Here is a 26,190-nt window from a genome sequence, read left to right as displayed (position 1 = left end):
AGGAAGGTACAGCACAGAAACAGGCCCTTGGGCCCTCAAAGTCTGTGCCAATCATAATGCCGTAACTAGACAGAAACAAAACCTTCTGCCCTTACTCAGACCATAACCCTCTATTCTCTCCCTATTCATGTACATCTGGATGCCTCTTAAATGTTGCTAATGTGCCTGCTTCCACCATCTCCTCTGACAGTGCATTCCAGACACCCACCATTCTCTGCATTAAAACTTTTTTCCGGCACGTCTCCCTTAAACTTTTCCCCTCTCACTTGAACCTGTGCCCCTTGTAATTGACATTTCCACGCTGGTAAAATGTTGGTCCACTGCTTGATTGGCAGCAGTCTGAAAGTAATTCCTGAAGGATGTTTGGGGGCACAGGAAAGGGGGAAATTAAGTAACATTGGGCCATCATGCTACTATAGAGCCAAGAGTGTTTTCCTGACTTTCCTTAGGATGGGTGACAGCGTTTCTTCTACATCACTGACTTCCAGATTTTCTACCTCTTGCTGTTCCACCACTACCTGATCAGGTGGCATAAGGGTTGAAGTGAGGAAATAGTGAGAAAGCAAGAGGTTCATGCTTCCAATATCTGCAGCTTGGAAATCAGAAGAGATTGTGGGATGAGGGGTGTACGGGATGTGAGGAGGAGGCTTTGGTATTAGGGCAACATTCAATCCAGCCTTGTGACTGGCTGCATCTTCAATTATGTCTGCTCAAATGGTGGCGTGCACTGTCTCTGCCAGAGGGTGAGGACATAGAAGCACATCTGTCCTCTTCACCAGTTAAATGTTGCTGTCTATGGTTATGCACAAACCTAAACTGTATTGTTTATACATTTATTGTCTTTTCTTTCTAGAATCCAACTAAAGTGACGTTCACAACCTTGGCTGGGTTGAGTGGGGTTGCAATCACTCTGGCTCTGATACTAATGATAACATCATCAACAGAAATTATTAGGCGATCATACTTTGAAGTCTTCTGGTACACTCACCATCTTTTCGTGATCTTTTTTGCTGGACTTGTGATCCATGGAGCTGGGTATGTTTTGTCCATGGAAACTGTCTTCCACAACAACTGAAGTGCCATGTTCCTTCATTTCAGTAAATGCTTTTCAGATGACACAAATGAAACAACAGCACACCTGGTTAATGCTAAATATTTTCTTGGCAGCAGGTGTGTCCAGTGATTCTATCAGCACAGCTCCATTTACCATGTGATGTGCTAAAAAATGTAACGAATGCTAAATCATGCCCATCATCATTGGTCACAGTTGTACTTTAGACAAACAGGGAGCTAACCAGGTTACAGAGTCTCTTATTCATTAATGAGCTGTTGGCTGATCACCGATCCCTAATTCCCATGAACTGAGTAACTTGCTAGGTCATTTCAGAGAGAATTTAAGATTCAACTGCATTACTGTGGATCTGGAGTCACATATAGGCCAGGCCGGATAGGGATGGCAGATTTCCTTCCCTAAAGGACATTAATAGAGATTTTTATGACAATAGTTTCATAGTTACCATATTTGATTGTTAATTCCAGATCTTTACTATTAGATTAAAATTTCACCATCTGTCATGGCAGGATTTGAACCCAGATTCCCTACTGGATTATTAGTCTAGGGACAATACTACTACGCCACCAGCTCCCCTAATTGATTGTCTAATTGCAATAATGCTTGAAATTAAATTGAATTTCTTCACTCCCAGGGACACTTCTCACCACTGCCAGACTTCCCAAAGTGTTTTACAGCCATGTAGTGCGGTCACTGTTATAATGAAGGAAACATGCAAAAAAATTGTGCACAGCAAATCTCACAAACAGCACCATGTTAATGATCAGATAATTTGCTTTTGTGATTTTGATTGAAGGATAAATATTGATCAGGACATTGGGGACAGCTCCCCTTCTCTTTTTTCAAATAATGCTATGGAATATTTTATATCCATCTGAGCAGACAGATGGACCTTGGTTTAATAACTCATCAGGAGGATAGTACCCCCAGTGACACAGAGTACTACCTTGACTTTGAGCTCAACCTCTGGAATGACTCTAAAACCTAGGACCTCATGACTCAAAGATAAGAGTGCTAGCCACTGAGTCATGAAGAGTCAGTTTCTGGTAGCCATGCTCCAGCAACATATTCACCTAAACTTAGGAAAATAGAACTAGTGAGGGTTCATTGATGGCACTACAATATAGGAGAGATAAATGGATCGTCCAGTTGGTAGAGGAGAGGAATCGGGTTTGGGGAGAGATTCAATGAGCAGTGTATTGAATGGGTGGGTGGGAAGAGATGGATAACTACTTCTGTGCTTGCCTTGGTTTGCGGGGTTGTTGATATACCATGCTGCACTATAAGAAGGAAGTAAAGATTTTCATCTATATAGCACCTTATCACATCTCAATTTTTCACACAAATTACTTTTGAAGTGTATAGGTAAACCCAACCAACTTGTTCACAGCAAATCACCACAAAAAACAGAGTTGAATGACAATGCAACCACTTTGTCCACATTAGTTGACAGATAGATATGAATGAGCACACAAGAGAAATTTCCTTCGCATCAAAAAAGGCCACAGGATCTTTAATATCCAGCTGACAGAGCAGGACGGACTCCAGTTTAACAGATAAAACAGCAGGAGAAGTTTCCCTGCATCTCACTTCCTCATGCTTTGCAGATGTTAGTAATGAAAACAGAAGTGCAAATGAATATCTCCAGGCTGTTTGCACAAGACATACTTCCAGGAGCTGCCTGAATGGCAAGGAAAATTTCTTGCCTTGAAAATTTAAATGCCCGGCAAATAATATTATTATCAAGTCACGTCATTTTGCAAGACATTGCTGAGCAAACATCTAGCCTGAAGATTATACATCTAAACTGGGTAATAAATGTCACGGAGCCACTGCTGATCAGAGGATTTGTAATGATACTGTAAGTTCAGCTAAATACTTATTACTAACAGAGAAAATTCCTTATAGCAATGCAGTATTCCAGCAGTACAGTACCAAAATGTCAGTTTAGATTATCTGCCTAACACCCAAAATGGGACTTGAATCTTTATAGCTTTCTGAACACAATCCAAACTGACAACCGACCTAAAGGTACAAGTTTACTTAACGTATGGCTTGGTCAAAGAAGACAGAGGGTAGCAGTGGAAGGGTGTGTTTCTGAATGGAGGACTGTGACAAGTAGTGTTTCTCAGGGACTGATGCTGGGACCTTTGTTGTTTGTAATATATGCAAATGATTTGAAGGAAAATGTAACTGGATTAATTAGTAAGTTTGCGGATGACACAAAGGTTGATGGATTTGTGGATAGCGATGAGGACCATCAGAAGATATAGCAGGATATAGATCAGTTGGAGACTTGGGCGGATCGATGGCAGATGGAGTTTAATCCAGGCAAATGTGAGGTAATGCATTTTGGAAGGTCTAATACAGATAGGAAATACACAGTAAATGGCAAAACCCTTAGGAGTATTGATAGGCAAAGCGATCTGGGTGTACAATTCAGGTAGAGAAGGTTGTTAAGAAGGTATAAGGCGTACTTGCCTTCATCGGCTAGGGAATTGAGTTTAAAAATTGGCAAGTCATGTTGACACTTTAGAGAACATTAGTGAGGCCACACTTGGAATATAGTGTTCAATTCTGGTCGCCACACTACCAGAAGGATGTGGAGGCTTTGGAGAGGGTACAGAAAAGATTTACCAGGATGTTGCCTGGTATGGAGGGCATTAGCTGTGAGGAAAGATTGGTTTGTTCTTACTGGAGCGACAGAGGTTGAGGGGAGGCCTGACAGAAGTCTACAAGATTATGAGAAGCGTGGACATAATGGATAGTCAGAAGCTTTTTCCCAGGGTGGAAGGGTCAATTACCAGGGAACATAGGTTTAAGGTGCGAGGGGCAAGGTTTAAAGGAGATGTACAAGACAGATTTTTTACACAGAGCGTAGTGGGTGCCTAGAAATCACTGATGGGGAAGGTAGTGAAAACGGATACAGTAGTGGCTTGTAAGGGGCATCTTGACAAGTACATGAATGGAATGGGCATAGAGGAATATGGCCCCCGGAAGGGTAGGGGGTTTTAGTTAAGTCGGGCAACATGGTCAGTGTGGGCTTGGAGGGCCAAAGGGCCTGATCCTGTGCTGTAATTTTCTTTCTTCTTTGTATTTGTTACGTTTAAAAGGAGGAAAAAAATCACTGAAGAATATGAAGGGTCCCATTAATAGTCTTCAGAAATATAGGAGTTAAATACGGCTGCAGACATTTCAGGAATTTGTGGATGCACAGACAGATTAGACCACTTCCTCCTTCACTCTCAACTGCCATATGCCAGACAGACCTGGAGAAAAGCAATCTAAAAATAGATGTCAGGGATCTATGGTATTTAATTTAACTTTTAAAAAAAATGCCTCTTTAAAACATTCTCACAAAGAATGTATTTTTTGTTTCAAATCCACAGGCAAATTGTTCGTGGTCAAACAGAAACCAGCCTGAAGCAGCATAATGCTACCTATTGCAAGCATGAGTATGCAAAATGGGGGACTATCCCACAGTGTCCTCAGCCTGTTTTTTCAGGGAATCCACCAATGGTACGTATGTGTTTGGTTCACTTTTTAATGGTGATACTACTAAGAGGCCAATGTGATCACATTAAACCATTCATACTTCTCTGCCTAAACATCCTGATCCTCTTTATAGACTTGGAAATGGGTGGTGGGACCAATGGCCTTGTACGTCTGCGAGAGATTCGTGCGATTTTGGCGATCATACCAGAAAGTTGTTGTCACAAAAGTAAGCATATATATTCAGCTGATATTGTTGAAAAGTGTGCAACATTACCACAAACTCTTTTTACTGTATAGCCAAAGCTTGCATGTGAAAAGATGGAAAGATGTTAACATTCTTTGAAGTAGCACCTTTGTTTTTAATCACCAGAAATAGATTGAAAGTTGGAAACTGTAGTAGAAAAATTGCTCAGGAGAAAAACTGCAGCCATAGTGCATTGTGTCATAATGCTTTAAAACCTGTGTAATCCCTCATAACCGTCTTCGTGTTGAATATATGAACAAAGCCACGGAGTTCTGGAGAAGTGCCAAATACAATCTTTCTCATGTAAATTGCCAAGGGAAAAGAAGAGAATTATTTTTGGCACATCCCTTGCAACCTTTGCAGTAAGTTTTAGAGTGGAAGCAAAAACAGCAAATGCTGGAAAATCTCAACAGGTCTGATTGCAGCTGTGGAGAGACAATAGAGCCAACAATCCTGACTCAAAACATTGACTTTAATCACTTCCCACAGATGTTTTCTGACCTGAGATTTTCCAGCGTTTTCTGTTTTTGTTTAGATTCCAGCATCTGTAGCATTTTGCTTTTAGCTTAGAAGGGAGGTAGTTGCCCTGCATTGTGACTTTGAAAACTATATTACTTGATGAAAGAAATGGAATAGAAAATGTATTTTTAAAAGTAGACTCAGTATACTGCCAACAATAAAATCTCAATAGCATGATATGTAAATCCAATTTATTTTCCTATTCATTTTGAAGCATCAATAACAGCTCATAGTTAATATGAAACAATTCCAGGCATTTCACAGAAGTATTAATAACAAAATATTGTCTCATGTGGCTCTGTGTCATATTAAGTCAGATGAAGCTGTGTAGAGAGGTGGTGAGGTGCAGAACTAATTCTGAGATTAGGGCCCAGGCAATCGAAGTTACTGCCATAAATGCTGGAACAATTAAAATTGGTGATATTCAAGTGGCCAGAATTAGAGGAGCTCAGATTTCCCAGAGGATTGTGGGCTCAAAGAGAGTACAAAGGTTGGGGGGGACGGGGGGTGGGGCGTAGGGGGAGATGATATGGAGGAATTTGGAAATACTGGCTGGGAAGTTGGGTGGTCAGGATCAGGATTTTAGTGGTAATAAGATCAAGGGAGCAGATAGTGTGTTTCATAAGATAAGCTCAAAGAGGGCATGAAGGGAGATAGGAGAGAAACGAAAGAAAGACCCAAATCCAGGGCTTGGGCATGGAGGAACTTTTGAGAAGGTTTGGCCAAGTGCGCTTGTGGAAGAATTCCTACAGTGCAGAAGGAGGCCAATCAGCCCATCAAATCTACACTGACTCTCATGACAGAGTATCTTACCCATCCCTGTAATCCCACATATTTATCCTGCTAATCCACTGAGCCTACACACCTTTGAACACTGTAGAGATGTGAATGGTCTCAAGAAAAACAAAGCAAATTCTCTACTGTTAGAATTATATTACACAAGGATCTTATGTAAGAAAGTGAAATCTGACTAAGAATTGCTTGCTGTTGTGTATAGTTGTACCATTAATTGTCATTTGTTCAATCAGTTGCTACAGTATGTGTCTCTACCCCTAGGTTGTTACCCATCCCTCAAAAGTGTTGGAGCTGCAAATGAAGAAGCGTGGCTTTAAAATGGAGGTTGGCCAGTACATTTTTGTCAAATGCTCAAAGGTTTCGAGGCTGGAGTGGCACCCTTTCACATTGACCTCCTCTCCAGAGGAAGACCACTTCAGCATTCATGTGAGAAGAGTGGGAGATTGGACAGACAGTTTGTTCAAAGTATGTGGTGGAGACCAAATGGAATTCCAAGAAGCATGGAAACTCCCCAGGTGAGAGAGCTATCAACCTTTGCATCCAGTCAATATTATTCCTGCCAGTCAATATGATATTTTAGAAACAAAATTACTGTATAAATTCCATTCAATTTTTGAGGAATGATTTGGAGCTCTCAGTAGGAAACTATGCTAAAGGATATGTGTGGATCCCTGGGAATCACAAGCCAATGGTCTGTGATTCTAAGATTGCTCCCTTTGTCAGAATAGTAATTTAGAATGCTGGATTACAGAATAATTCCTTTGAAATTTAATTCTGTTGGTTCTGAATTATACTTAATTTGTTCTGATGTTCAAGGAGGGATTTTAACTCACTCCAGCCAGTGGAAATCAGACAGTGCGTTGGCTCTTTTTTCCTACTCCAATATACTGCAGTTCTACTAACGTTGAGAGGTTAAGATGTTCACTTGTATAGGCCACGGTCTCAGTAATGTCAAGATCCTATTGCTCACATGCACCTTGAAGCAATTTTAATGGACTGAGCAGCCAGTTTGACCAGAGAAACACTCCTGTTACCCAGTAGTGGCCCAAAGGGTAGGTTAAAAAAATCATTTTTTTAATTGTGTCCTGGAAGGAAAGTATGGGCATCCGGGGTCCACCATCCTCTGACCCTTCCTATTCACAATGTCTTGCTGAACTCCCTCCCCATTCTTCCCAATCCTGTGACTTAGTAGAGTGCCGGCGGGTGGTCCCTGGGTTGTTCAATCTTCTCCTGTTGGCAACCAGCCAGCTGCCCATTTACACCTCCTTTGGAGGGAGGGAGGGAGATAATGCTGAGAAGTGGGATGTTAATGAAACTAGCTTCTTAAAACTGACCTGTCTCTCCGCACGGGATTGCCAGGTGGGAGGTCTGGCAGTTCCCTCCAGTTTTCTAACCATGCATTGAAATTCACAATGTAAATCTCTGAAACCTTGACATGAAGTAATTCTAATTCCCATACATAGGACTGAGGGTCAGTTTAGCTCAGTCAGCTGGATGGTCAGTTAGTGATGCAGACAATTCCCATACAGGCTGAGGTTATTCATGAAGGCCTGCCTTCTCAACCTTACCCTTCACCTGAGTTCAGTGATCGTCAGGTTAACTCACAACCGATCTCAGCCAATGGTCATTTGGGACAATGGTAACTTTACCTTTAGTGAACTTGAAATTATGCTGCAGGACTAGTTGACAATGCATTTTTCTGAAATCTGTCTATCCATTGCCTTAACAGAGACATATCAAGACTTTCTCACCACCATGTGCTCTGTTTTCTTGGGATGCCCTGCTTCTGGTTGAGATATTTTGATATCAAAGAGATTACAATTGCTAGCAGGGTTACTTAACATTTCTGTTTCAGAATTGCAGTTGATGGTCCTTTTGGCACAGCCAGTGAGGATGTCTTTCTGTATGAGACTGCTGTCCTTGTTGGCGCAGGGATTGGAGTAACTCCCTTTGCATCTATCCTCAAATCGGTCTGGTACAAGTTAACCCACTCTGATCCTGATCTCAAACTGAAAAAGGTAATTGCGCAATGAGCACATTTACTGATGGAGATTTATTTTGCTTGCGTGCATTGATCAGCAGAATGTAATTGATATTTGGTTTAGATTCAAAGCTTTGTAAATGAAAGTAAAATAAAAATCAGTCTTAAGACAGGAATGTGAAATACAATAACTGAAGAATATTAAGCTCCTCTAGAATGATGGGGTCAAGAAATGTGATGCAGATGTGATGCACATGTCCTGTCCTTCTTTTAGGATGGCAAGATGGCTAATCCCTGTCATTCATTGTATCCTTACTAGTGCCATGCAGCCAGTTGAGCCAGACTGCCCTGTCCCATGCCAAGTTGTTCAGGCCCACCGCTGCTCATGGTTAGCAACCACAGCTACCTGAATGGTAGCACAGCAATTTTTCACTGTCACAACTGAGGAAATAATGGGAGCACTCGGATCAGTAAAATTACACTGAAGACAGGAAGTAAGACTTTGCACAAAGCCTATTCATAATTATTCCTATGTATTATTAGATGAAGATGGAATTGAGCTTTCGGATTATATTTCTTTTTTCTGGCGTAGGCATTGATATTCAAAGTGAAGTAAGGTTAAGACCCATCGGGCTAGACTGGGGAAGATAAGGACAATTTATAAGCACTGTGGAACAGGCTGTGTACAGTGTTAGAGAGGGTAGGAGGAAGCATTCATGGGTAATAAGGGGCAATGGTGGTTGATGCTATTCTTCTTCCACTGTATCTTTCTGTTCTTGGGTGTGTTGCTGCCCTGGAATGGCAAGGATTGATTCCTCATTACTGGAAAATTATCATCAAATAGTAAATGACCATAAGTCCAGTACCCACTCAGAGCAGTACTGCCAACCCTCTCCTCCTAAACTGTCCAGGAAATCAGTAGGTTTCTTGATCATGTTTCTGGGAGCAGGCAGAGAAACAGAACATGCTAGTAAGTTATATATTTCACTAGACTAAAGCCTACGAATCAGTCCAGAGCTCCACTAGCAAAGTATGTTGGGGGAGAGGGGTGGACTGAGTAGTGGGGAAGGGTCACAATCACAGAGAATGGGAAACTTTAGAAGGCAGCTCCTACTCCTCTAGAGCCTAGAAAATAACTGAACACCTTGTTCTACAGCGCCATGGGAACTGCACATAATCCAGTTAATTCCTACCTAAAACTGGCAATTGAAGTCCCAGATATGTTATAGGACTGTACTGTTATAGAGTGGTAATTTTTTTTGAGATTGGTTCAGTCACACACTTGGGTTGGTAAAGCTAAATACTCTATTTGTAGCTATTATGCAAAGGAAGGCATTCAAATGTTGTGTATATATATTCCTATTTAACGTTGCAAGATCAGTACTAGGGAATAAAAAATTCATTATTGCTGCTGACTCCTGTTGTGAGCTCTCCTGATACTTTAAAATCTATTGCTAGGGGCTCTGAAAAATATTAATGATCATTTTTTACTGCCACAATTGCAGATCCCAAAAATTAAGTCAATTTTCTTTGTAACCTTATACCAAAAGCCTTTCTTTAGTTTGTCAGGTCTCATATGGCAATGTCTTTCACACAACTAGATCTTTTATTCTTGCTAATAAATCACTGAATGGCTACCAGAAGTAGTCTTATTTTCTTGCTAGTACAGAACATGAAAATTGCTGAAAAAAGGGACATGTTATCATAGCTTTTCGTCTTGCACTCATCAGAACTATTGCAAGAATAATACATTTCAAACAATCACATAAGGTACAGGAGAAGAGGGTGCTGATTGGCTGGTAAGTTGATTCTGATCAGCCAAGGCTTTGTCATGGAGAAAGAAACAGAAAACTATAGGCTTCCCAAGCTTCTGGGTAATTCGAAGAGGTGCAACGTTTGAACATATTTCTTTTGTTCACAGAGATTGGGTCCATGCATATGAGTGTATGTCACTTGTAACAAACATAAATGACCAAATTACAAACCTGACTGATTATCTTCAAGTAAGGAAAGTTTATTTACTAGTCACAAGGAAGGCTTAAATTAACACTGCAATGAAGTTATTGGGAAATTTCCCTAGTCACCCCAGTCCAGCACCTATTCGGGTCAATGCACCTAACCAGCACGTCTTTCAGAATGTGGGAGGAAACCACAGCAGTGGAGGAAACCCAGGCAGACATGGGGAGAACGTGCAAACTCCACATAGATAATGACCCAAGCTATGAATTGAACCTGGGTCCCTGGCGCTGTGAAGCTAACCATTGTGCTACTGTGCCGCCCAAACTGGTTATTAGTGTAGCAACTACCAAACTTAGGATTGTTTAGTAAGTGCTGCCCAATCACAGCTAACAGCAGACAAGCACAGGCTGGTTGAAAATGATCTTTACTGAATCTATTCCACACAACCTCTTGCCTTTATTGAGTTACCCAGGAACTTGGAAAAGCTAAAGTTCCCTGTTGCTTTCCCCATGGCAATCAAAGTTGACATATCAACCAATCAACCCCTACTTTCTGCTATTGTATAAATTGTGATTGTTTGAAATTTGGCATTCTTACATTTGTCCAAACGAATGCAAGGTGTAAAGTTTCAGCAAAATGTCTCTGTTTTTAACAATACACTCTGATGGTATTTTGTATTTTCTTGGAAACAAAATATTCAGTTTTAAATAAATCAGATCATGAAATAAGTATAAAGTAGCAACAGAAAACAGTCAGTCTAGCTAAACACAGAACACTTGAAGACTTTGGCTGGAGTTCTCCGGCTATGCATGCCACACTGCCGCTGCCAATGAGAATGGAGAATTTGGCATCCAGCCAAATGTCCATTCATTGCAGCAGGAGAGGAGAATCCCAGGTGCAGGCAAGGTCGAAGAATCCAGCCCTTTATGTTTCTCGCGGTCAATGTGGGTACGTGCTATGTTAATCAGGAAAGCACATCATCCTGGGTAAGATAACAGGGGATCATGCCTTTTTAGTTTAGCATGTGACAGCTCTGTGATGTAGAAATCTATATCATTGGATAGCAACTTGGAAATGATGGTTAATGTTCTAGGAAAATAGAAGGGCAAGCCACAAAGTGAAATTAAACTGCCTGTTGAGTGAAGGGATAATTGAAATGGCAAAAGGAATTAGAGAAAAATGTTACTGATCAATTGTGAAAGGTTAAAAAAAGATAAATTACACAACGGACACAATACCACAATCTTGGTTCCTTTCTCAGATCTACTTTTATTGGCTATGTCGAGAAACCAGTGCCTTCGAATGGTTTGCTGACCTCCTCCAGTCACTTGAGTCACAAATGCTTGAAAGAGGCAATTCTGATTTCCTGAGCTACAACATTTACCTCACTGGATGGGATGAAAATCAGGTAATTATTGTTAGCAAACTCATTGAGTAAGCTTTATCAAGGAAAGTTGATGAAAAGAAGTCTAAATTCTTGTTCACCCCTTCCTGCGCCTTGCAATGACCAATCTGCTTAAAATGCTTTTCCGACCCTAAATGGTCTAGCTTCCCACTGGGGTAAGATCCTAGCTCTGATCCTCACATTGAATTGGCCCATATCAGTTAGGGCAGCATTACAATTGACCTGATCATTCCAGAGTATGTAAAAGAATATGACTAATTACCATTCCTACTAATGATCTTCGTCCAGGCATAACTTGTCATACATCAAATAATTTAGTCCCTGACATAGTATCACCAATTAAATATTTATATAATTTACCGTACTAACACATAAATGTCTTTCAGTTGATCAATGTCTTTTTATTGTGGAAAGTAATTTGGTATGTGTGCTAGTCTAAGATACTGCACCCCCGAGAGTGGAATGACACTAATGCTTAGCTTAGCTTCATCATATTCCTGTGAAATAAACAAAATCAGACTATTTGTGAATAAGATGAATAAGGTCTGTGCCACCAGTGTATTTGTTTATGTCTTGTACATATTTTTATGGTCAATGCATTATCACAAATGTTCTGGTCAGTTAAAATAGAAAAGCAACAGTGTGAATGTAGGACTTAGGAGTTTAGCTAATTGTTCACTTCGTGTGTAACAACATTCTTTCCCTGTCAAGGTGTAGACTTAGTATTTCTACATGTCTAAAGTTGTGTGGATAAATGGAACAAATTAATTCACGTATTCTGATCATGTGGGTAAATTTAATTCTGATTTTCACCAAGTAAGATTCTACAATTAGCAATCTCAAACTTCCCCAAATATTACAGAACTGTAAGATTCCAGTAAGCCAGGCAACCATTCTCAAGAACTTTCAGAAGTTGAAATTGGGTAAATTTTAAACCACAGATGTATATATATATATATATGTATATATACACACACAGACATACAAGTTTGAGGAACTGTCCCATGGAGATTATTTTGTCACATCACACTACTAAAAACATTATGAATCATAGAATTCTATAGAATAGCAGGCAGTCATTTGACCAGTCATTTGTGTGCCATCTAGTTTAGTTCCACCTCCTCAACTTTTTCCTCCATAACCTTCCCAGTAAATGGGGTGGCATGGCGACACAGTGGTTAGCACTGTTGCCTAACAGTGCCAGAGAACCGGGTTCAATTCCGGTCTTGGGTGACTGTCTGCTGGAGTTTGCATATGCTCCCCATCGTCTGTGTGGGTTCCCTCTGGGTGCTCCAATATCTTCCCACACTCCACAGATGTGCGGATTAGCTTGATTAGCCATGCTAAATTGCCCCTTAGTGTCAGTGGGATTAGCAGGGTAAATAACATGAGGTTACGAGGATAGGACTTGGGTCAGATTGTTGTCGGTGCACTTTGATGAGCCTAATGGCCTCCTTCTGCACTGTATGAATTCTATCATTCTATATCTAGTCATCTTCGTGTCCTTTTGAAAACTCCTATGGAATGCCATTATCCCGTTATTGTTCTGGTAAACCTCTACTCTATCCTCTTCAAGGTCTTGACATCCTTCCCCTAAACTAATACCCAAAACTGTAAATAATATTTCAACTGGCAGTCTAAAAAATGCTTTGTAAATGTTTGGAATACTTTCCTAATTTTTGTAATCAATATACCTATTTAAGGCATCAAATATCCAAAGTGTTTTCTTAAATGCCTCATCAACTTGAGCTGCTGTCTGCAACATTTTGTGAATATTCACATTCCCAGTGTGTTTGTATCCATAGAACCATAGACCCATAGAAAATTACAGCTCAGAATTTGGCCCTTCTTGTCTGTGCCGAACCATTTTTTACCTAGTCCTACTGACCTGCATTTGGACCATATCCCTTCACGCCCCTCTCATCCATGAACCTGTCCAAGATTTTCTTAAATGTTAAAAGTGACCCCGCATTTATCACTTTATCCGGCAGCTCATTCCATAAGAACATAAGAACATAAGAAATAGGAGCAGGAGTAGGCCATCTAGCCCTTCGAGCCTGCCCCGCCATTCAATAAGATCATGGCTGATCTGTCGCTGCTCAGTTCCACATTCCCGCCCTCTCCCCATAACCCTTAATCCCCTCTCTTATCAAAAACCCATCAACCCGCATCTTAAAAATATTTAGCGAGGTAGCCTCCACCACTTCAACGGGCAGAGAATTCCAGAGATTCACCACCCTTTGAGTGAAGAAGTTCTTCCTCAACTCCGTTCTAAACCGCGCCCCCCTTTATCTTGAGGCTGTGCCCCCTAGTCCTACTGTCCTTTCTGAGCGGGAAGAGTCTCTCCACCTCTATCCTATCCATCCCATTCATCATCTTATATGTCTCAATGAGATCTCCCCTCATTCTTCTAAACTCTAACGAGTACAAGCCTAGTTTATTCAGCCTCTCCTCATAGCTCAACCCCCTCAACTCCGGCATCAGCCTAGTAAACCTCCTCTGCACTCCCTCCAAGGCCAAAATATCCTTGCGTAAGTACGGCGCCCAAAACTGCACACAGTACTCCAGCTGCGGCCTCACCAATGCCCTATACATTCCACTCTCACCCCACTCCCTGCGTGAAGAACCCCCCCTAATATTCCCTTTAAACTTTTCTCCTTTCACCCTCAACCCATGCTCTCTGGTTTTTTTCTCTCCTAGCCTCAGTGGAAAAAGCCTGCTTGCATTCACTGTATCTATACCCATCAAAATCTTATACACCTCTATCAAATCTCCCCTCATTCTTCTACACTCCAGGGAATAAAGTCCTAACCTATTCAATCTCTCTCTGTAACTCAGCTTCTCAAGTCCCGGCAACATCCTCGTGAATCTTCTCTGCACATTTTCAAGCTTATTTACATCCTTCCTGTAACTAGGTGACCAAAACTGTACACAATACTCTAAATTCGGCCTCACCAATGCCTGATACAAGCTTGATGTGTATATGCCGGCGTTGGACTGGGGTAAACACAGTAAAAAGTCTGACAACACCAGGTTTTAGTCCAACTGATTTATTTGATAGTAAACTCACAAGCTTTCGGTGAACTCTCCATTCACCTGACGAAGGGGCTAACCCGAAAGCTTGTGAGTTTACTATCAAATAAATCGGTTGGACTAAAACCTGGTGTTGTCAGACGTTATACAACCTTACCATAACACTCCAACTTTTATACTCAATACTCCGATTTATAAAGGCCAATGTGCCAAAAGCACTCTTTACGGCCCTGTGATGTCACTTTTAGGGAATTCTGTACCTGTATTCCCAGATCCCTCTGTTCAACTGCACTCTTCAGAGTCCTACCATTTAGCCTGTACATTCTACTTTGGTTTGTCCTTCCAAAGTGCAATACCTCACATTTGTCTGCATTAAATTCCATCTGCCATTTTTCAGCCCATTTTTCTAGTTGGTCCAAATCCCTCTGCAAGCTTTGAAAACCTTCCTCACTGTCCACTACACCTCCAATCTTTGGATCATCAGCTCCAATCTTTGTATCATCCCACTGCAAAGTGTGCCTTTCCATCTTGTTCTTCTTAAAGTGCATCACTTCAGACATAATTTACGTTCAACTGCACTTACTATGTGACGTCTTATTTTACCTGCCTGCCCACATCTTCCTGAAATCTGTTGCTATCCTCCTCACGATCCGTTATGTTGCTACATTTTATATCAGCAAATTTTGAAAATGTTCTCCCTAAGCCCAAGTATTGATCAATTATATGTAATACTAAAGGAAATGGCCCCAATGCTGATAGCTGGGGATCTCCAGTGCATGCTATGTGCATCTATTTTACAAATAAGTCTGTTAATTAGTATTTTATCAAATGCCTTTTGAAAGTCAATATATGCAACATCTGCTGCACTATCTTCATCAATCCTTTGTTAATTTATTACAGAAACCCATTACATTACTCAGATATGATTCACTATTAACAAACTTGTCCTGGCTGCTCCTTGTTAATTTATGCTCCCCCAAGTAAAAAATTGTCTGTGGCAATGATCACTCATAGTTTTCCCAGGTTTATCTGCCTCTCCTATTTTTAATAAGAGTAGAATATTTTCAATCCTCCAGTCCTCTGGCGCCATATTGTTGTTTTCCCTCCTAGTTTTCTATGCGTCTCGTTTCTCCTTTGTGCTATTACGTCTTTGTTCCTCTCCTACTGCTAAATTAATGTGAACCCTCACTAAAAGCACCAGTTAATCTCACAGTGAGGGCATCACGTCTCAAAAGTCTGGGGCTAATCTGTTTGGCTTGCATATGTTCTTCCTGCTCAAGACCTGGTCCCAGTGCCAGAGATTTCTGAACCCTACTGTCCTTGCACCATGTTTCCTATCACACACGCTCACCTGTTTCTGTACTCACAAACATGTGGAAACCTGGAAGTCACCCAGGGTTCACCACCTTTAATGTCCTGTTCTTTAATGGTTTTCCAAACACCTGACTGGGTCCCTGCCAGACCTTTAGTCTTTTCCTACCTACACCCTGGGCTATGGCTTCTAGCTGTTGCTCTTTAATGAAATGTCATAGAATCCCTACAGTACAGAGGAGGTCATTCAGCCCATCGAGTCTGTGCTGACCACAATCCCACCCACGCCCTATTCCCATAACCCCACACATTTACCCTGCTAATCCCCCTGACACTAGGATGAATTTAGCATGGCCAATCAAACTAACCCGCACATTTTTGGACTGTGGGAGGAAACTGGAGCATAGAACATAGAACATAGAACAGTACAGCACAGTACAGGCCCTTTGGCCCTCGATGTTGTGCCGAGCTATATCCGAACCCAAGATCAAGCTATCCCACTCCCTGTCATTCTGGTGTGTTCCATGTGCCTATCCAATAACTGCTTGACAATTCCTAAAGTGTCCGACTTCACTATCAGAGCAGGCAGTCCATTCCACACCCCAACCACTCTCTGAGTAAAGAATCTTCCTCGGACGTCTTCTTATATCTCCCACTATGAATCTTATAGTTATGCCCCCTAGTAACAGTTACACCCACCCGAGGAAATAGTCTCTGAACGTCCACTCTATCTATCCCCCTCATTATCTTATAAACTTCTATTAAGTCACCTCTCATCCTCTTCTGCTCAAAAGAGAAAAGCCCTAGGACCCTCAACCTTTCCTCATAAGACCTACCCTCCAAACCAGGCAGCATCCTGGTAAATCTCCTCTGCACTCCCTCCAATGCTTCTACATCCTTCTTATAGTGAGTTGACCAGAACTGCACACAATATTCCAAATGTAGTCTCACCAAGGTTCTGTATAGTTGGAGCATAACCTCGCAACTCTTAAACTCACACCCCCTGTTAATAAATGCTAACACACTATAAGCCTTCTTCACGGCTCCATCCACTTGAGTGGCAACCTTCAGAGATCTGTAGATATGAACACCAAGATCTCTTTGTTCCTCCACATTCCTCAGAACCCTGCCGTTGACCCTTGAATCCGCATTCAAGTTTGCCCTACCAAAATGAATCACCTTGCATCTGGAGGAAACCCGCGCAGACACAGGGATAAAGTGCAAACTCCACACAGACAGCAACCCAAGCCAGAATTGAACCTGGATCCCTGGCACTGTGAGGCAGCACTGCTAACCACTGTGCCACTGTGCATATTTCCCAATCCCTCATAAACATCCTTTATGTGTTCAATGGTATGAGAAAAAGAAAATGTGTCATCTTCTGGTGATTTCTCTAGATATTAACTTCAGTATAAATCACAACTTTTAGATTTTGTCACCTAAGGTTATACATTGAGCACCAAACTGAAAGTTAATGATATAGAGCTTCTGCCTTTATAAAATAGCATCATCACTGTTTATTATGAACAAAACACAAATCTTAGTTAAGGTTTACTTTATTGTATAATTATGGAAATTTTGAAAATACATTACAGATAGATCAGCATTTGAAATAAGAAAGATTGGCTATCTGTTTCAGCCATAACCCTTCACCAGAGATTGTCTTGATGTGATAACCATTGGCAGCAGTTTTGTTCATATCACAACATTGAAATATTATCCATTTTCATTAGACAATAGGATAGAAATTATTGATGGTGAAATTAGCAAATGAATCCTTAACAGATTTGTATCAGATTTCTTTCTCCAGTATTTTAATCAAATAAAAGAGGAATTAATATTATGTTTTAAGTGGTTTGCTTGATTCCATCACCACAAGCATCTTTTACCCTATTCTCGCTATCCATTTGCTTTATAATGCAAAGTCTTAGTGAATTAGTCTTAGCCATTTGTGTCATTTTTGAAATGCTCCTCCATTCAGTGATGAACACTAATGCAGAGGTTAAACCTTATTTTCATCCCTGTTAGGCTACTCACTTTGCCATGCACCATGAAGCCCAAACTGATGTCATCACAGGACTCAAACAAAAGACTTTATATGGGAGGCCAAACTGGGAGATTGAGTTCAAAAACATTGCATTCAAACATCCAAGGTAGGTCTTTGAACAAAGCAACAGAACCTGATGTGCTGATTTATTTTAATATGTTTTACATAACTTCTATGACAATGCTTAAATAAAAACGAAAAATTCTATTAATGACACAGGTATATATTTATTGTTGCTGTGGTTTCCAGCTTTATTAATACATGACTTTACTCCCAATTTCAGTACTCCTCTTCATGGTTGGACATCAATCTCTGAATCGCTTACTGTTCAATAATGTAGTTGCTAGGCAACAGTGAGGGAAGACAGACATAATTTTCACTATATCCCTTAGGGAATATAAGCTGAAAAGTGACAACATTAAATAAAACCAATTAGGGCTTAAACACCAATTTTCCCTTTAAACAAAATGCAATCCCCATTTGCTTGCATGTTACATAATCAGCTAACTTGGGTGGAATTCTCCCAAAAAATTCTAAGTGCCGAATTCAGGTAAAAACTGGAGTAAACCCCGTTGCTTTTTTACAGTGGGACTTTCAAAATGAATCTCCCACATGCTGTGCATGACAAAGAGCCCTAGCGTGAACCTTGATAAAAATCAGTGGGCAGGGCCTATTCCCACCCGAGGAGCCAGCAACATAGTGCTGAGTGGACCACTCCGCATATGCCAATCTGTCAGCGCCAAGATTGACACATGTGCAGTAGCCCTGCACTGCCAGCCTTCCGATCGCTGGCCAGCTCGATTGCTGGCCAGCACAGCAACCCCCTATTGCTGCCCTTCCAATCCCCCAAGCCCCAGTCGCCGGCCCCCCGGACATGTCCTTCCCCTCCACCATCCCACCAGCCCATCTCAATCTCCATTGCTCCCCCAGCAGTCCTGATCTCCCCGATGACCACCCCCTCTTCATTCCACCCCAATGGCCAGCCCCGATCACTGTCCACATTCCCTCTGTCACTGATCCTGAAGGCAGTGGCAGCCAGACCTCCTACCCTCACTGATCACCCCCAGCAACCCCGCTTCTTCTGTTAAGCCCTGGCCCCCTCTGGCCCTACCCCCTTGGTGGGCAGTGCCAAGGTATCTCCTGGGCATTGCCATTTTTCCTTGTGGGCAGTGTCAGAGGGCACTTTCCCCTTATCCCCGACCTCCTAGAGGGTCTCCATGGCCTCCCTTCAGTCCAGTGGGGTCAGTAAACCCTGCTGGAGTGAAACACTCCTGGCAGTGGGAGAGAGGCTCGCAGGCCCAGAGGCCTCAGTCCTGGACTTGCTAATGACATTTAAATCAGAGTTATAATATTCAAATATTATCTGGCGGCTGGAGACACAAGGAGGCTGTGGCATCCAGTGGAAAGTCTATTACATAGCATCCGCTTATGTGTCCTGGCCCGCTGCATTGCTATAAAGCTGGCAGAATTGACCCCATTGTTTTATTTATATTGCTTTATTTTAGATTCCAGTTACACATTGGTGTGTATTCAGAACATTGCTGACATTGCAACAACCTCATTTATGGTGAAAAAAAATTGCCTCTAGCATGCACTTCTATAAAATTTCCTATCAAGTTCTTTTGCCCCAAGGAGAAAAATTTCAGCTTTTCCAACATAACTTTACAACTAAAATCTCCCACACCAGAACCTTATGGATAAATCTCTTCTGCATCCTTTCAAGGACCCTCACATCTTCTTTAAGTGTGATGACCAGAACTGTTTGAAATACCCAGCTGGTGCCTAACTAGTGCTTTAATAAGGATCAGCATAATTTCCTTGATTTTTGTCCTCAATGCCCTGATTTATGAAGCCCAAGATCCCATATGCTTTTTTTAACCATTCTCTCCAAATGTGTTGACATCTTCAAGATCAATGCACATAACCCCAGTCTCCTGTGTTCCTGCACACTCTTTACAACTATTGTTATAATACTGTAGAGAGTGATAACTTCAAAAAATATTAACTTACAGTTAATAGTTGAAAGGATGATACATGACTTCATGTTAAGAATTTTACTGTAACAAAAGATTAAAATCTCTATTGACTAAACATTATATTTGTCTTATTATTCCTTAAAGTACAAAACAGAAAATTCCCCCTTTCCTTTTAGAAGAAACAAAAACACATTAAATTCTTCAAAGTCCAAGGTGATCCTTAATGCCCAAGAGTTGGTATGGTGGCAAGGTGGTTAGCGCTGCTGCCTCACAGTGCCAGGGACACAGGCTTGATTGGGTCACTGTCTGTGGAGTTTGCATATTCTCCCTGTGTCTGCTTGGGTTTCCTCCAGGTGCTCTGGTTTCCTCCCACAATCCAGAAAAGTGTGGGTTAGGTGGATTGGTCATGTTAAATTGCCCCTTAGTGTCGGGGGACTAGCTAGGGTAAATGCATGGTGTTGTGGAGATAGAGACTGAGTGGGATTATTGTTGGTGCAGACTTGATGGGCCGAATGGCCTCCTTCTGCACTGTAGATTTCTATGAGTTAATTTTTGTTCTTTTCCTTTCTCAGGGAATATTTAAGCTCAGAACTACGTTTCACACTGGAGGGGGAAGGGGTGGGGATGTGGTCACACCCACACTCCCTCCCCCTCCGCCTCCCCCTCCCCCCATCCCACAAGAGATTCTTCGTCTAACAGGAGCTAAATAAATCTTCAAGCTTCATTTTGACTCATCATAAATTTGGCCTTTTCAATCCAAGCATGAGCTCTCACCTGTACTCCTGCAGTGGTCAATGCCAGTAGTTAGCTACCTGGTGCCGCTCTCCCTGATAGACTAACCTTGTCTGTGAAATTTCAGGAACATTTTAAACCTTTCTTCTCTCAAAGCCCATCTCCACTGTAACATAAACCACATGGGTCCTTTTTCCAAGTGGAAATGTTGAACAGCTATCCTTGAGATTCCAACTGTCTTCTATTTTGGAAGTAAATGGTTGATTGAAACTGTTTAGAACCTGACATTATCGACACTTTTCTGGAACTGCAGAGACTCACAGTCTATCCACTGTTAGCACATAATCTGTCTACATTGTCCTCAAGTGTAAACAACTTCCAGCTTCTTGCTAGTAGAACAAAGGGCCCCTTTAATCTCTGACAATCAAACAGCCTAGGCTTGGTGTCAGGCAGACTTCAGAACAAATCATACGACTCCCTAAGTTAAAGTCCCAAAATATTAAAAAAATAAAACCTCATAATTGTAATACTGTGCCATTCAGTCCAAATTGCCTTGTCCTATCCCATCTCCCAAAACTCATTACCTCACATTCTCTGGCTATGACTCATCTTTCACTCCCTCCTCCTGTAGTATAAATATCTCCCACTTTCTATGCCTTTTAGCTTTGACAAAACGGTAGTCTGGACTCAAAACATCAGCTCTTTTCTCTCATTACAGATTCTGCCAGACCTGCTGAGATTCTCCAGCATTTTCTCTTTTGGTTGCATCACCTCACACTTGGTTAAATTCCATCTGCCACTTGCCTGTCCATTCTGCTACCCAAATCATCAATAGAATTCATAGAATCCATACAGTGCAATGGGAGGTCATTCAGCCTATCAGGTCTGCACCAACCACAATCCCACCCAGGCCCTCTTCCCATAGCCCCACATATTTATCCTGCTGGTCCCCATGACACTAAGGTCAATTTAGCACGACCAAATCAATCTAATCTGCACATCTTTGAACTGTGGGAGGAAACCTGAGTACGTGGGGGAAACCCACGCCGACACGGGGATAAACTGCAAACTCCACACAGACAGTCACCCAAGGCCGGAATTGAACCTGGGTACCTGGTGCTGTGAGGCAGCAGTGCTAACCACTGTGCCATCGTGGTGCCCGCATCTTTAAGCTGATTTGTATCATCCTCACTGTTTGTGACTTCTCCAAGTTTCATATCATTGCCAAATTTTGAAATTGTACTCTGTATTCCAAGACCCAACTCATTTATGTATAACAAAAGGGGAAGTGATCCCAGCACTGCCCCTTGGGGAGCATCACTTGTCTAGCATCCTCTAAACTGAAAAAAATAACTTTTTACCATGACTCTCTGTTTTCTGCCCCGAAGCCATTTTTTTTTATCCAGATGGATCCCCAAATCTACAAACTTCAATCTGATTAATCAGCACAGCTTGGGGTTACTAGTCCAAGAATCTTACAAAATCATTATGGTACCACAGTATGTCAACTGTTGGCTCAAAATCAAAATGTTGTAATTTCCAACCATGTACCAAAGATCAAATTTATAATCTCAGTTTACATTTTGGTACAGTATAACAATCTATTGAATATATAGAATAAAATGATAGTATCCCTGCAGTGCAGTAAGAGGCCATTCGGCCCATTGTTTGCACTGACAATCCCGCCCGACTCTATTCCCATAAACCCACGTATTTACCCCTCTAATCACTCTAACCTACGCATCCTAGAGCACTAAAGGGCAATTTAGCATGGCCAATGCACCTGACCCACACATCTTTGTTCAATATGCTCTTCCTCAGGTGAAATACTTAATTGAAACCAATCTCTCTATATTGAATGTTAAAACTTGAATACTGCAATGTGTTTTCCTTTGATCACTGCATCAACACCAATTATCATTCAACTCTCAAATATTTGTGGAACTCTGCCAGCATAAAATGGCTGCCACAGTTCTAAAGAAGGACAGGACCAGCTGGTGCTCTGCAGGAACACTTGGTTTGTTGCTCTTGAGTGTTATTTGGATGTTACTATCCCAGCAGAATTGTAAACAGAAATAGCAATCTAAGTGGAAAAATAAAAGAGACTATGTTTTTACAAAGTAAGGTGCCATTATTGAAAGTAATATCTTTTCTTTTACAGCACTAATGTGGGAGTCTTCCTTTGTGGGCCACAGGCTCTTGCTAAAACCTTAAATAAGATGAGTAGTGCTCATTCATCTGCTGATCCAAGAGGAGTGCATTTTATATTCAACAAGGAAAACTTCTAAATTCTTTTTCTTCTGATTGCACTGTTTGTATTTTTCACAAAAAAGCATGGCAAAATTCTCACGCATCTATATTAGCTAACATTGTCATCACTTTTCAATATTTTCTTAAAATGGCTCATATCCAGCCTTCTTGTTGCTAATTGTCTGTCCCTAAGTACTTCTGTGTTCCCAAAAGCATTGTGCAATTCTCACATTGTGTGATAACAGCAGATTACGAATGTAATACTTGCCAGCATATACCAATGAGTCCACACTCATGTCTAATACCTTTGACCAAACTGATCAAATTTTCAATGCAATTTTAATTTGTGGGTTTATGATATGTTCTGGTTATATATGGGCTCTCTATAGTTTATGGATGGTTAATATATTGGAGAAGAAGAGGCTCAAACTAACGTGGCACCAAATGAAATCTGCTTTTTGTCATATCTGAAGTAATCAGGAATAAAAGTTTCAAATGTAAATGAAACAGATTAACAGTAGGATGCACAAAACTTTTGACAAGTAGACAAACTGCTTTGTCTTTAACCACTGCTGTAACATAGATGCTTACAGATGCTAACATTGGATGGTGAATTTGCGTAGCAAACCAAAGCTGCATAGGTCCATTTCTCATACATTGAGAGGAATTTGCATGTGTTGTTCAATCTTTGAGTAATGAAAGTCTCAGATTTTAGAACAAGCAACTATTTTATTGAATATCAGACAGTATTGTGACTGCTCTGTGTAATGTCAATTAATAGGATTTAAAGAATACTTAAATCAAATTGTTCAAAGATTATCATATGCATTTTTTTATTTTGATGGCCAAGAGAAGACAAAAATGATTGTTTATGATTTCTTTCATGGATATTGTGTAACAGTTAATGTGTCACTTCCTTCAAATAAAGGATGTTGCTATGTGTATCCACCTGAGTTCTATGCTTGTCTACGTATAAGATATGTTGAACAACCTTTCTACAATTTCACGCAGGTTCCCTCCTGGACCTCTTCTTCCACTGCCTGTGTTGGTGCTGCTTCTTACTTTTTCTCTTCTCTAGAAAATGTGTTTAATTTTCCTTTTAATTTTCATTCCATCCTTGTCTTTATATAATCTATTCCTTCCTAGACTTCTCTTTGTCTCTGGGGAGGGGTTTCCAGCAGACACTTATTTATAACAGAATCCTTTGATTATTTGGATTTCCTCCTTTCCATCTACCAATTGTAAGCACAATCTCTGCTCCCAAATTCTCAGTCTTCATTGCATCCGTTCCATTAATACCAAGTCCCACACTAAAACTTCCAAAGTATCTTCATTTCCCTCGGCCAAAGACTCACCCATTCCCATACTTCAGCACTCACTCCTTTGCACATCCCTATTTCTTTAATTTCCCTCATCAGTCCTCTCATTGACATATGGTAATATAACATTGTTCATTTCACCCATCTCCTGTTTTCCACTTTAGCACTTTACAGGTCATTCTATTAATTTTCCTATGTGTATTTTACCCCTCCCCTTGAACCATTCCATTTAAAATATTGTTTCATCTGTACTAACAAACAGTTCTGGTGAAGGGTGCAGGTGTGAAAATTGAGCTTTTTCCACAAATGACCCCCTGATCTGTTGAATGTTGCCAATGCTTTCTGCTTAATACTGACCCTGATATTACTGTCAATGGCAAACCGAAGGCACATATCCTTGACCTAAAAGGAATGGAATCCCAGTTTGGGTCACTGTCTGTGTGGAGCTTGCACATTCTCCTCTTGTCTGCGTGGGTTTCCTCCAGGTGCTCCAGTTTCCTCCCACAGTTCAAAAGACGTGCTGGTTAGTTGCATTGACCATGCTAAATTCTCCTTCGGCTATCCTTGACCTGAAAGGAAGCTGGCCACCGAGGTCCAGCAGGCTTTGCAATGTGGATTTTACTTTTTCCAACATTCATTTCATTCTGGAGCCCACTGTAGAGGAGCTGTCATGGCGAATGAAAGTGATGTCATCAAGCAGTCAATTATATTGAGGAATTCTCAGACAGAAAAGCAAGAAATATCATTTTACAAAAAAAAATAAAGACTATAATACACACATGGACAGAAGCTGAAATACTAAACAAACTTGTGCAAAGGTTTAAGCACACAGGCTTCAAAATAATATCAATGTATTTATTTATTAGTGTCACGAGTAGGCTTACATTAACACAGCAATGGAGTTACTGTGAAATCCCCTAGTCGCCACACTCCGACGACTGAACAGGTACATAAGGGAGAATTGAGTATGGTCAATGCAACTAACCAACACATCTTTCGAACTGTGGGAGGAAACGGGAGCACCTGGAGGAAACGCACGCAGACAAGGGGAGAATATACAGACTCCGCACAGACAGTGACCCAAATTGGGATTCCATCCTGGGTCCCTGACACTGTGAGGCAGTAGTGTTAACCACTGTCCACTGTGTATTTGAGAGAGTTAAAAGAAGAATGGTACAGATGATGTCAGAACTTAGCTGTCAACTAAAAGAGCTCTGTCAGGAAGAAATGCCTTTACTTCTACTTGAACAAAGAAAATTGAGCAAGGACAGCATATCTTAAAATGTTGATGTTTGTAGATAATGCAATTGAAAGCAAACTATTTTGATTGCAAGTACAGCACTAGGAGATACAAACGTGAAATGTATATGTCTCAAACTGAAATTCTGCTCAGCATAATTCTTAGTTCATTAATGTAATTCTATGTAATTCCTACTGACGATATTTCTTGTCTTTAATCCCTTTATAATGATTGTTAACACTCTGGAAAAAATGAGCCAGGAGCATGGTTTTAACAAAACTTCACAAAGTAAGTGATCCAACACATTCCAGAAACTTCTAAAAAGAATAGCGAAGGTTTAAAATCCTAGGATTAATTTAGAAATAATTGGATGCTACAATGAGGGACAATGATATGTTCCCTCTAGATTGATGAATTAATATGGAGACGATGGCCTTCCACATCCATAATTATATCATCCTGAGTTCACACAGCGGAATTTAAACCCGATGGAGTGTTAGATATGTGGAACAATTGCAGGAAGAGCAGTCCTTCAAAAAAGTGAGAGTTAAATAGCTGGTTAGCTTCATGAGTGAAAGCTAAGTGTCGACTGAGATGACTAACTGCTCCAGTTGGAGAACACAATGGTTTCCATGCTGTTCAAATTCAGCTAGGTGTCTTTGCTTTCGACAATAGTTTGACAAGAATTATAGAATGCTTACAGCACAGAAGGAGATCATTTAGTCCATTGGAACCATGCCTGTTCCTTTCACGAGCAACTCTGCTCATCCCACTCCCCCACCCTCACTGTAGCCAGATATATTCTCCCCTTC

The 26,190-nt window shown here is 41.0% G+C and overlaps 1 protein-coding gene across 2 annotated transcripts in view; it reads left to right on the top strand.

Moving 5' to 3' along the window:
• cybb (cytochrome b-245, beta polypeptide (chronic granulomatous disease)) overlaps window positions 1-23,763 on the top strand; it is an 85,262-nt gene extending 61,499 nt beyond the window's left edge. For both annotated transcript variants that reach the window (XM_080203874.1, XM_080203873.1), the window contains 8 exons: window positions 854-1,035; window positions 4,462-4,591; window positions 4,701-4,793; window positions 6,387-6,640; window positions 7,981-8,143; window positions 11,327-11,473; window positions 17,843-17,967; window positions 22,731-23,763. In XM_080203874.1, coding sequence (XP_080060000.1) covers window positions 854-1,035; window positions 4,462-4,591; window positions 4,701-4,793; window positions 6,387-6,640; window positions 7,981-8,143; window positions 11,327-11,473; window positions 17,843-17,967; window positions 22,731-22,857 — 1,221 coding nt within the window. In that variant the 3' untranslated portion in view covers window positions 22,858-23,763. The remainder of the gene's footprint in view (window positions 1-853; window positions 1,036-4,461; window positions 4,592-4,700; window positions 4,794-6,386; window positions 6,641-7,980; window positions 8,144-11,326; window positions 11,474-17,842; window positions 17,968-22,730) is intronic.
• The last annotated feature ends 2,427 nt before the right edge of the window (window positions 23,764-26,190 follow it).

Source organism: Carcharhinus amblyrhynchos, chromosome 15, assembly GCF_965287045.1.
Source record: "Carcharhinus amblyrhynchos chromosome 15, sCarAmb.v2.hapA, whole genome shotgun sequence".
In the NCBI taxonomy this organism is placed as follows: domain Eukaryota; kingdom Metazoa; phylum Chordata; class Chondrichthyes; order Carcharhiniformes; family Carcharhinidae; genus Carcharhinus; species Carcharhinus amblyrhynchos.
This window is presented reverse-complemented; position numbering and strand designations above follow the sequence as displayed.